We start from the raw sequence: 13,430 nt of genomic DNA, 5'->3' as shown, positions 1-13,430 counted from the left end.
GCTTATGGATTGCAACACTATGTTATTTACCTCTATATAAAATTTAAAAAAACCACAAACATCAGTTTTGACGGACATAGCGACTTTACATATTTTATAAGGTAGAGATTTAAATCGTCACATTTTTAATATTTATTTTTTTCACTTGACTGACCGATACTATTATTTAATTGTATCGCCGACACGTGCTTCTTTCCTAACCAGTTCATTACAGTCAGATCGAATGCATTTACTGGGCATTTTCTACGATTATTTTTTTGTAAATTAGAAAGAAAAGATCTCTTAAGTTATTTTCCCCTGAAAATTAGTCTTTCAAATGAGGGACATAATTCTTCTTTGAAAGCTCATGAACACCGAAATTTTTTAATTTTTTTAATTCTAGAATGAAATGAATGTTGGAACATTAAAGTTTACCAACGATGATTTTGTTCATGTCACACAGATGCAGCTTATCATCTACTTATTTTGATATTACGCTGATACCCAATCAATGGAATGTTCTTCCTAGAAGCACAGATGGTCGCGATGCTGGATATGCATTACACTTACTTGGACGGTTTCCCTCTCCCGCGCAGTTTACTGAACTTCTGTAGTTGCATGTAAGTTGTTCTGGATTCCAGAACAACCCGAGAGTGGCGTTACATTCTTTCTTAATGGCAACCCCGGTGCTGGATGCGCACTGGAAGTAGACATGACTAGGACAGCTCCCAGGACACGGATTTGGGAAGAAGTACTGGCTTCCATCGCAAGGAACTAAATATATAGGATTATGTTTTGTCATGATTCATGCATGAGGTGTTACCATATCAATTATGATAAGTAAATAACGAAATTAAATGTTTGATAATGAAGGTCATTTGCAATACAAAAGGAAGGTTTTTAGCTCCTGGATGTACAATTTCTGTGAATCCATTATTTCTGCTCCAACCTCTCTTTCGTTCTGTAGGTCTGAGATTGTTTTGTTTGCGTCATTTCTATTCTATTCAACAACACCTAATTTAAAGTGAAATTTGTCTGCCAAGTATTAATATTTGAATAATTCCATCCTTCTTTGTCTAAATGTTTCATTCTGTCCATTACATTTTTATATCAGATCACATATAAATAAGTACCATAATTATTGAGGTGTAAATACTGTTATTTCTATCTGGTTTTGTCAAAATTCAAAATAAGAAACCTACCTCAACATACCCTATTTAAGATGTTTATATCATCTGTATGTTATGAAGCTTATGTTAAAGATGCCTAGCCAAAATCTCTCACTTATCCGTCATCAACTGAAATATTTAATTCTGGTCTACTTAATTTAGCTTCTTATTTTGAACGAATGCGCATTGAAGAAACTTTTACAGTTGGTTAGGAGTGGATGGATCTTTTTTTTTTGTTTTGTTTGTTGATTCAACTCAATTCTGCTTTTCTCATTATGAATGACTGGGTTTATTAGGTCAGTTCAGTGCAGTAAGATGAATATGATTTTAGTTGGAAATGTAGATGAAATTACAGTATACTTTTGGTGTGTGTCAGGTTTTCCATGACATGGGTCATGACATTCGGATTAGCAGAAAAAGGAAAGCACATTTTTAGGGAAGTTGAGATGCATAAATGTAACTTTATTATCTCTACTTTCATGTAGACGACTCCGCTATTTTAGTTAATTTACAAACAAGTCTAATCAATCAAATGCTGTAGTTTCTATGACATGATTGTGCATAGTTTGCTTACAAATTAGTTCCTAATACACTATACTATTTTTTGGCACACCTGTTGTGTAGTATTAAGCCGTGCAATATAAAAATAATACTGTATAAATCTGAAAATGTAAAATTATCGGAGAAAAAGATGCATATATACGTATTGTTTGACGATATTTCGTTAGCTTTTATGAAAAAGAATTGCCGTAAAAAGCATCTGCTCTGCAAACAAGGGCTCTAATATACAGGAATAATAGTTATAGAGTATTTTTGCCCGATATTTTCGGACAAGACTATTGTGTAGATTGTTAGGTTTTAAAAACCCAGAAACAATATTGCAGTCTGTAAATGTATGTATAGGAACCTGGCTATACAGTGTTCGGTTAGTTAGTACGTCGTGAAAATGTTGCTTGGAATGATTTGTAATTCTGAGTTGTGTTAGTGAAGATTACGTTCATCGCGACCAGGGTGTTGTAACATCGTATGATGTCTCTGATTCTGAGCAATAAAAAGACGTGTTTACTGGTCACACTCAAGATGTAAAAAACCCATAACGTATCAAACAAACCTACAAATCTTTAAAGACAAGATACAAGAGGGCATCAGAAAATTGGATCGGTCAGGATGGTTAGCGTTATCATTGCTGAAATGATGAACAACATTGTTTATTCCATTTCTCCGAGGGATTTGATTGCATTGTAAACATCTGTTAATACAATGAACTTTGAATATTTAATGTTAGAAGTATCAATACGTCAAGAACAAAGCGACCAGTAGACGTGATTTTAATAAAGTAATCCCTGTAATATGGCTTTATTACATGTTTTACTCATCCAAGGTGTACACTCAGCATCAAAGATGACACAAAATATTGTTTCCATTGTAAAATACAGCAACTCTCCTCTTGCAACTATCATAAAAAATATGTCAACTGCTCCTTGTTTTTTCATGGTCCGGCTTTGTCGACCGGCGAAAAACATTATTTGTGGTATTTAGACATTATAATATCTTGTCTGAACTTCCGAGAACTCGTTTGAGGTATAGGAAGGATATATCTGATCGGAAATGTTGTCTAGTACTGCACAACATCCACCATCGTGACAGTGGGACTATCATAATTTGTATCCTTATTCTCTAAATAGATGTTGCTAACTTTTTCTCCTTTATTTGTCGTCTGTAAGATCTTGCTGAGCTGTGACATTATTATCAGCCCGTAACATACATTTTTGTCTACATTAATATCAATAGTAGGCTTTATTTCGAGCTTAAACAAATTCATTGGAATTCTGTAAATTGATGTTGACACCTACCATACCGCTAATGTTGTTTTCTGTTCAGTCGGCTAAAAATTACACCGTCAACACCAGCAGCATAGTCAAGATTAACTTCCAATTATCAACGTATTGTGTTGGTTGGTGTCATAGTACCTACATTTGTAACTTAGCATTGCTGTCCTAAACCTAAAGGTAACGGACCCATGAACCTTTCACAATGTGTGAGTCTGATCCTGTCTAAACAGACAGTGTAATAGATGTTCTGGTTGAACTTGTTTACCTTAAAAGACATATTACACAAGACCTTACACTTTGATTTCAACTTGCATATTCCTTCATCTGTAGAACCATTTCTCTTTAGCAGAACACATTTAATCAAGCGACACTTTTTCAGTATTCAAAAAAGTACCTGCTTGATAGTTGTATTCAGGGAGCTAACATGCCATCATTTATAAGTTCCCGAAACCATGATGATCAGTTCAATGTAATTTATTTTGTCTTGTTCATCAGTGATTTAATCGGTATTGTTTTCCTTCAGATATGTCCAATCAAGCTGTGGCAAAATGTTAAAATTATTGCAGAGTAAGAAAATAATAAGTCATCACTGATACGTTTTAAAGTTAATCTATCAAAATTCTTTAATGGCGTGCAATGATTCTTCTAGTTCTGTTTTGAAATTCTGTTTGTTTTACCTATGCTAAATTTAGGCTTTCCCAATGTATATGATGTTATGTAACCCAATAGTTTCGTCCATCATTGTGTTTTCTTAATTTGTTGCTTCTGCTGAGTTCAATAGCATCGATATGCTACAATGAATATATTAATCTCTCAACTAGCTTTCATAAAATGCTAAAACAATTGTTGGTTGAAATTTTACTGCCATAATTCAAAGGGTTTTAAATTTCTGTTACGCCAGTACTAAAGACTTATGTTTATAAGGGTGAGCTAGAAAAGTTCAAATATTGACACTTCGAACAAACGATTATCGTTTCATTCAGAATTACTTCCCCTAATCGAAATGTATCTTTTCAGGTCTTCTGCCTTTTAAAGAATTTCTTATACATTTATACATTTCCAGCCCAGGAAAAATGTGGAAAGACATCAAAGACTGCCAAAATACATTTGGATACATTTTTGCATTTTACATATAAGCACGTGTTAACGATGTATGCATGCCACTGGTAGTACCCGAAATCTATATAAACTATTCGTTAGCTAAGCTAAATCTGCTTTTCTCGCTTGCTTGTGCCATGTGTAATTGCATCGCAAAGTCAACAATATAGGTCATGTAAACCGGTATAAATACATCCAGATAATTCACTAAGCTTGATATAATATTGTATTTGTGTCATAAGCAAGGCAACAGAAGACCCATCTACAACAAATATGTTTATTCGTCAGAAATAGCAAACGTTTCATTAATGATTTGAATCATAAGAATGATTTAAGACTTAAGTCCATTTTTCCATTTGTATGATGAGTTTAAAACAGTTACTTCATATGTTGAATTAAATGCAAATTGTTTCTACATAACTTATGCATCTGTTTTTACCGAATTGATGTATACGGACCATGTGAAGTTGACGAGATCTTCGAGTTGTAGGGTGAAGTAAATCTAATATTGGCATGTATATGTACTCATTTCATATGTGCAATTTGTGTATTCTCCATACCTCACATTTTAAACATCTTTCAATTGGTGGTAATGATGCAAATATCGATGTCGTCATAAAAGTAATATGTAAATCGGCATCTGTACTAACGTATACAGGTAGATGTTAAACCTTAAAACGAATGCGTATGTCATTGTTGTCAAACAAATAACTGTGACTACAAGACTGATCAATCAAAACTGTAAACAAATCCCCATTTTATTTTGTTACTGTCATTGTTTATTTCATGTAAAATTCGTAACATATTTTACCACCGCGAAACCTATCGAATTCAGTACAATTTTATTTCGTGCTATCATGCATATTCTATCAATTATAATCTAATTAGGATTGTGCTTTGCATTGGCCGTGTCGTTTATTACCGTCATGATATTATAGGGCCTTTAATTTTGTAGAGTTACCAAACAGTACCGGTCTTGTATAATGTACTTGCATGCCTGCTGGAGAACACTAAAGCACACACACACACACACACACTGTATAAATATTATTGGTTCAGATCTGACAGTTTAGTAACCAATATTACTGTTATATCTTTTATCAGCTTTATGTACGTATTTTGATTCGATTGAGATGAAAACTAGATTTGAATCTCATATGTAAGAAGAATGTTTAGAAACTTCATTCACGTTACTGGCTCTATTTAACAACGAAATAATGCTTTAAATCTATCAGAATAAAATATATCTCCATTAATTTGATACACGTTTATGATTTTGTGGAGGAAAAATAATGTATTTATGAAAACTGTAGGAAGGATAACGACAAAGACAGCTTCTTTTACCATAGCAGATATGGCGGTCTTTCGCAAAGGCACTGACAAACTGGCGATCAAAACACTGTCCTATAAAGTGTTTTATAAAATTAAGCATTTTGTGCAATATGTAGAAAGTATTTTCTTTCCTGGAAAGTCCAGCTCGCTAATATATAGATTCTACAAATGGAGACAAACGTGTTTGAAATGTATGTGTATACAAATATAGCATGAGTACTAATATATTAAAATATAAAATATCGAGAAGTAAGAGACATGAATTAAGTGGAATATAAAATAGAATACATAAATAGACAGTTTCCCAAAACGAGAAAGAAAAGAATAATCATATCTTTCAGTATTGGTGTTATTTACTTTGGAATATTTATTTAGTAAATAAATACAGAAATTACCTGGGCAAATATCGTTGAAGCAATCATCAAACCTCTCTTCGTCCAATACACCACTGCAGTCAGCTCCACCATACTCAGGTCTAGGGTTCGTACAGGTACGCGATCGAGAGCAAGTCTTAGTTCCATTGCAGCAGGTTACCGAGCATGCACCACATGACCAATGGCTCCAAGCTGACCACCCTCCGTCAACTTTAGATGCATTAGATTTATTTATTTCATTTGTTAACTGTACATGCGTGCATAAATAAATAAAAATGTACTTTATTCAAAATATTTTTATATAACTAAAATGCAGTAACCTCTCTTCGAGTTTAGGATTAATGTTAAGAATAATTTATTGCAGTGCATCTGATACTACATCCTACAGTTTACTACGAGGTTGAAGTTTGTAGCGAAAAGGGAACTAGTCTTTCAAACTGTCTTCCATTAATGACATTTTCACTGGGTGATAGGATATTATGAAATCTGATTACTGTAACACTGTAGCAAACATTAAATCTGTTTTTTCAGGAGAGGTTACAAGATATCACCGCTTTTGTGGCAAGTTTTATCGTCGGGAATCAATGATCAAGACAGTATGAAGGGTATGTCTCGACAACTCACAGTTGAATTGTGAGACAGATGCATTCTCAGAGGAGCATGAAATTCAAATTTGTAGAATCTGTGGAAATAAGTCATTAGGTTTCAGAATTAGGGAACAAGGCTATTTTAAAGTCATATTCATTAGATCCATATAAAGATCACAATAACATTTTTTCGGGTTATGATAAATGTTCATCCTGAAATGCACCCTTATAGTCAAGATATCACACAGCAGATGAATGTATATCTGGAATTATAAAATAATATATATGCAAACGTTAAGATAACCTGAAAAGTAGGTTGCACCGGTTTATGTCAGAACGCCCCTTCATCCCAAGATGCACGAACACTTATTGTTTTATATCAGTCGGCATACAATTATGAATGTTGTGGATGACAGACACTATATTATACCAGTGTTTAAAAAATATAAATGTAGGTATTATAATCCCACTTTTGGTGTGCAACGAACTTCCATCAGTCGATGCACTCACCCTAGTGTGGTCACAATAAAAGGTAAATAATTATATGTCAAGCTGGTATCAATTTTTAAACGAGCCAAGAGTGAAAGTTGTATGGATATAGCACTGTTTTATAGGAGATAAAACTCAGACAAATACTACGGCCACACGTACTCATCGACGGACTCATGTAAATAGCCAATTTCTCCACATGCTGAACTGTGGAAATGTCCTTGAGCGGTTTTGTTCGAAGAAATCAAGAAATAGAAAACATGATTGATCGTTTGAAATTAAATTTGAAACGGAAAAGCAGAAGAGTAAAATAAATCAACCTGTTTCATTATCTTTCGGGGGAAATTATTTCATATGTAGGACACCATTGACTCCACAAAAATTGCTGACATTATTTGCTGAAATAACAGATCAAAGAAGTTTTAAACTTTTGAACTTTCTTTCCTACATAACTATTCATGAAAATTATACAATGTCTTAATTTCATTAGGTTGTCCTCATTGGAAAATTATCATACATCAAAGCACCGTCAAATCTGTCGCCTTACAAAACAGTTTTAAACGTTCTCTTGATTTTGAAGTATATTATGAGGCCTGCTAAGATTCCACAAATCCGAGATTTTAAAACTGCTCCTGTCTACTGACATTTAGTTTACAGTTTGACATTCTCGGAGCACTGTACAACCCTTGAAGAGACCTCAGGCTGTCGATAGTCTTGATTTGTTAAATGACAAAATAATCCAAAAAATCAGTATTACGCTACAAAACTTAGAACCATCTCATTAATATAATTGGCACATTATGAAATGTCTCCAAGGCAGCATCTTAACCTTCTACTTGTAATCCCTCCTCCAAAGCAACAACCGCAAGACTGAGACAAGCAAACACAGCAAAAAGGCATATGTATGAACGATACTTAAATTTATCTCGAAGCTCAGAACAAAACTATGAATTATGTGGGACTTTAATGATTGTACCCATCTAAGCCATTTTTTGGTATACGTTTGTATTTGTCTCCTTTATATATTTATGCACCAGTTTTACATTCATTTCGTTTGCATCTATCGTACTGGCTAGATGGTTATTTTGGTTATCATTCCTGCCCATTACTATATCCTTTAATGTCATATAGCTTGCACAATTGTTTGCATACGTTTTATTTAGAAGAAAAGCACTAACTAAGCAATATAAACCATAAAATTAAAAGTAGAAGTTTAAAATGTTTAGGAAATTTCTAAATGAATGATTTAAGTTATATTAGTGTGACTGTCTAGCAAATTACGGAAAGTGGATCCATCTTACCTTCTTTAGTTCATAATAATTGTTTTTCTTTATATATATATATATATATATATATATATATATATATATATATATATATATATATATATATATATATATATATTATAGTTTTATACTTCTTTGCAAATTTTCCTGTTACAGACGTCGTGTTGATCAAACGATGCATATGCTATTGCCACCGATCTGCGACCAGTTTATACATCAATTGCATATCGATTTTACAATACTTAAGCGGTCTGAAAGGGGATTCAGTCATTGCCACATTTTCTGTTCGAATAGTACACGTTTCACATGCAACATAGAAAGATCATCCATTTAAGATAAAACGAAATAGTCGCTTCTCACAACAGAACACCCGTGAAGACAATCCTGGACCCACCTTCGCAAAAGACAGTTAACTATAACCGGTTTAAGTTCTTTATATATATATATATATATATATATATATATATATATATATATATATATATATATATATATATATATATATATATATATATATATATATATATAGATAGATAGATAGATAGATAGATAGATAGATAGATAGATATACTCATAAAACGTTTCATTGAAATCAGACTTTTCCCGTTCAAATAACTCACTAACATGACTACCTTAGAGGCTTAACATAATTCGAAATGCCAGTTGGTTTGACTTCTTTCTTATTCTTCTTCTCAGCTATTATGGTAGTATCCCTCACCTTTGCACTTCTGTGTGTTGCATTGAACGATCTGAGATTCACTTGAGCTTCCATTACACTCTCTCCCACCATGCTGGGGAATGGGATTATTGCAGGTCCTGGTACGTGTTTGAGTCCGTGTACCTCCACCACACGTGACACTGCAGGAGTTGTCATATGCCCAGCTACTCCATGCACTCCATTCTCCATCTGCAATGTTTCGGCTTTAGCAGTTAAACATCGATGATCATATAGACACTTGCAACTAACTGAAGAATATATCCTAAAACGTTTTAAAGATGGAGATTCCTTGCCTTATGGAAGAGATAGTTTCTAACATTTTCCTCTTTCGAACATTTTACTTTCACATATAATGCTAACTAAATATCACACATACCATCCAAATGATTTCCTGTTGCACAGCAGTTTGTGTAATTAACTGGTCTATAACTTTGGTATTCTTCTTTGTAGTGTTTAAATGGGAAAATAAAGATAGGATATTTCTTGAAACAAGTAAGTAACACACACGCACACACACGCACACACACACACACACATAGATACATACATACATACATGCATACATATATATATATATATATATATATATATATATATATATATATACATATACATATACATATATATATATATATATATATATATATATATATATATATATATATATATATATATATATATATATATATATATATATATACCTATATTATATGTATGTATTACAGTTAATGAGTATAGCTGGTAAGGGTTATTGAGTTACTATATTTTAAATACTAAATTTCGCATGGATTGTAACTATGCACTTTAAGATGAGTCACTCATTTATAGTATGTAAATTCTAGACATAGGTTTCAGGGTTTAATGGTACAGGAAAAGATCACGTGATACGACAAGGACACGAGGTCTTGAAAAGGCCAAGATGACATAATTACTTATTAGCTTGTGCTAAGCAGCTGACCTTGTTTTCGTATCAATATGCGTGTCATTGAATATTCTGTGTTTTAGTGATTGCATATTAGTCATCTATGTCAGATAATTATTACGTAGACGTATGTATTTTTACAAACCAAAACCAGTCACGGAACTTATTCATTGCGATGATTCATTTGTTTAATTTAATCATTCGTTGGAATTACAGTGCATGGAATATTCATATTAATGGAATAACAGCCGCAACTTATGGAAATATCATGCATTCTCGTAAAGCCATTTAGATATTTAATTGCTTTTTAATAGTTGTCACGGATTTACTGTAAATACATTTAAAGACATTGTGGATGATATCGTAGTGATTGTTATGTAAGATTGATACATCAATACACTATATGTCATCATTTGGAATATCTTTGGAACTCATTTGGATTACGTTCGGAATTGATAGAACATTTAGGACTTTAGGATTTCATTCACCATATAGTAAGCTATTTTTACTATTTGTAATTCTTTCACGTTGCATTTTAGAGAAATAAATTAAGTTTTAACTTAAATAATACTTGTAGGTTTCCGTTTGTTTTTGGCTATGTTTTCAGATCATATGTTCCTAGCAGTTAAAATCTATATCTTTCCAGCTGGTGAAGTTTTTCTCGTACGGGATATTGTTTAAGTGTATTAGCTAGCAATATGTATAACATATTGAAATATCAGATTTCGTTCTGAATCCCCCTTGATAATATTTGCCGTTATTGTTTAACTGCATTTTGTGAACATTATCATAGGAAAATCAGTAAAGACATAATTCTCTTTTCCAATTTCAAAGTAAAACAATATATATATATATATATATATATATATATATATATATATATATATATATATATATATATATATATATATATATATATATATATATATATATATATATATATATATATATAACTCCCAAGAATTATGAAAATGTACTTGCACCTTGCTGGATCTGTGTATGAATTATCCGCATGTGAGGCGGGCCAATTTACCACTAGACTAAGCAAGCGCCTAAAGGTAGGTCAGGATGTCCTGGTCATAATGAATACAATGTATATTGAAGGGTAATAATGAATACAATGTATATTGAAGGGTAATAATGAATACAATATATATTGAAGGGTAATAATGAATGTAATGTATATTGACGGGTAATAATGAATACAATGTATATTGAAGGGTAATAATGAATACAATGTATATTGAAGGGTAATGATAACCTTAATGTCGTATTTCATTCCAATGAAATATCACAATTATTTCACTTGGAAAATCAAGTAATTGATGGTTGAGCATAAAATAGCATATTTTAGTATGTTGTTTGTTTTAGAAAGTACAATGGGATTATTCATTGTTCCAACATTTATGAGAACTTCATTAATTTTCAAGCTTGTTTTCTGTTAACTTAGCTTATTAAAAAATAACTCATCCGAAACCTTCTACCTATGAAATGTACTATGTTCAATTCTTCTTCCATTTCATTCTTTTCTTTAAGTTCTTCTTGTTTTACCTATATTCTTTCATGCATTGTAGAATATACGCGGTACCAGTAGTAGTACTTCTATTAAGGCTATAGGAGGAAAAGAAGAAACCAAAGAGCATCAGCAGATGTACTAGTTGGAGAGGTCATACTTTTAACACCTGCGGTAGAAGTTATATCAGATATTGTAATTGTAGAAATGTTACTATTCGCAGTAATATTCATCACCTATAGGATAACGTTTTGTGTTTTATTGTCGAAGACGATATTTCCTGCATCAATAAAAACGTGGAGATTCCTTGCATTTTGGAAGATTTAGGTATCGTACCTTTTCTTCTTTCATACGTTTACTTACATATTAGACGAATAAAATGTACTATGCTCAATTCACCTGATTTATTCTTTTCATGTTGTTTTTTATTGGTTTGCTTCGTCCGCTTAAATGCAATGTAGAGTAGTAGTAGTAGTAGTAGTAGTAGTACCAGATGTAATACTGCTACTACAGTAGTAGTAGTATTAGTAGTAGTAGTAGTAGTAATAGTAGGAGAAGAAGAAGACGAGGAGCAGCAGCAGAGTTAGTAGTTGAAGAGGTCATACTAGCAATATGCGATGTAGAAGATAGTTTTCGTACCTTTTCCTCTTTCATATATTTTATTTACATATATAATGCTGTCACATATTTCATTTTTGTATACCAGTGAAAGGTTTACCCGTCGCAAAGCAGTTTGCATCCGCGACCGGCTAATACATCCACCTTTCAGCTTCGTCATTTATAAATGGGAAATTAATAAACCGTGATTTGTTTGCCGTCTGTTTCAGACAGCGCAAAATGATTACTCATTATCAATATTATAAGAGATCCTGAATAATTTTCAAGTTTTTTATTTGTCAGCTAAACATTTGTATATAACTCATTCAAAGAATTTCACCTATCAAACGTTCTAGGTTCAATTAATCTAATTTAGTTTTTCTTATAATTAATCTTCATGAATTGCTTCTATTTTTCAATGTGATGTAGGATAGTAGTACTAACAGTGGCATTAATAATACTACAACTACACTAGTAGAGGAGGAAGAAGATGACAAAGAACAGCTGCAAATGAAGTAATTTAAGATGCCGTACTAGCAATAGCTATAGTAGAAGCGGTAGCAGACATAGTAATAGCAGAAGTTGCATTGTTTACCTATAGGACACGGTTGTATGTTGCACTGAACGATCTGAGATTCCGATGAACTTCCAATACACTGTCTTCCACCATGCTGTGGAATTGGATAAGTACAAGACCGGGTCCGTATTTGAGCCTGCGTACCTCTACCACAGGTGACACTGCAGGAATTAGAGTTAGTCCAGCTACTCCAAGCAGCCCAATTTCCATCTACAATATTTTTATGTTTCGAAGTAAGGCATTAATCATGATGAAAAACACGTATAACTAACTGAGGAAGAAGATATATTCTCTAATAATATAAAGTTTCTGATTACTTGCCTTTTGGAAGATCTAGTTATCACACCTTTATTCTTTTTCATACCTTGCCTTTGCAAATATCATGCTAGGTACACGATACATACCAACGAAACAAACTTCCTTCTGTCCAATAGTTTATAATACTTGAACGGTCGACGCATTTACCATTCTTCTTGGCCATTATTAAAATGGGCAAATAACAACGTTCGATATGTGTGCAGTTTAGTTAGTATTTTATTATTGTTCTTATGTTTTGTTCATGAATGTGTTTTACTCCTAGCAGCAGTAGTACTGTTACTAGAGTAGTAGGATAATACGATGACGAGGAAGGGCTAAATGTAGTCGTTGTAGAGACTGTATGGGAAATATCTGCTATAGAAGTTCTAGTAGAAAGAGTTATAATAGAAGTGTTAATAGCACAGGCAGCATTCATTACCTATAGGACATGGTTGTGTGTTGCATTGAATGATCTGAGATTCCGTTGAACTTCCAATACAATGTCTTCCACCATGCTGGGGAATTGGATTCGTGCAAGACCGGGTGCGTGTTTGATTTTGTGTACCTCCACCACATGTGACGCTGCATGAGTTGTCATGTGCCCAGCTACTCCAATCAGTCCAATTTCCATCTACAATATTCCCGTTTTGAAGTAAAGCA

General features: G+C 32.9%; 1 protein-coding gene across 9 annotated transcripts in view; it reads right to left on the bottom strand.

Moving 5' to 3' along the window:
• Positions 1–13,430, bottom strand: part of LOC149789207 (SCO-spondin-like) — a 194,183-nt gene that overhangs the window by 168,413 nt on the left and 12,340 nt on the right. For 7 of the 9 annotated variants that reach the window (XM_089975363.1, XM_089975364.1, XM_089975368.1 and 4 more), the window contains one exon: positions 13,210–13,401. In XM_089975363.1, coding sequence (XP_089831489.1) covers positions 13,210–13,401 — 192 coding nt within the window. Of the gene's footprint in view, positions 1–549; positions 754–5,805; positions 5,995–8,864; positions 9,054–12,491; positions 12,684–13,209; positions 13,402–13,430 lie in introns of all 9 variants that reach the window. The other 2 variants (XM_089975370.1, XM_089975371.1) reach the window with 1 other exon arrangement.

This window comes from Sinohyriopsis cumingii, chromosome 11 (genome assembly GCF_028554795.1).
Source record: "Sinohyriopsis cumingii isolate HCF-2022 chromosome 11, ASM2855479v2, whole genome shotgun sequence".
Taxonomy (NCBI): domain Eukaryota; kingdom Metazoa; phylum Mollusca; class Bivalvia; order Unionida; family Unionidae; genus Sinohyriopsis; species Sinohyriopsis cumingii.
This window is presented reverse-complemented; position numbering and strand designations above follow the sequence as displayed.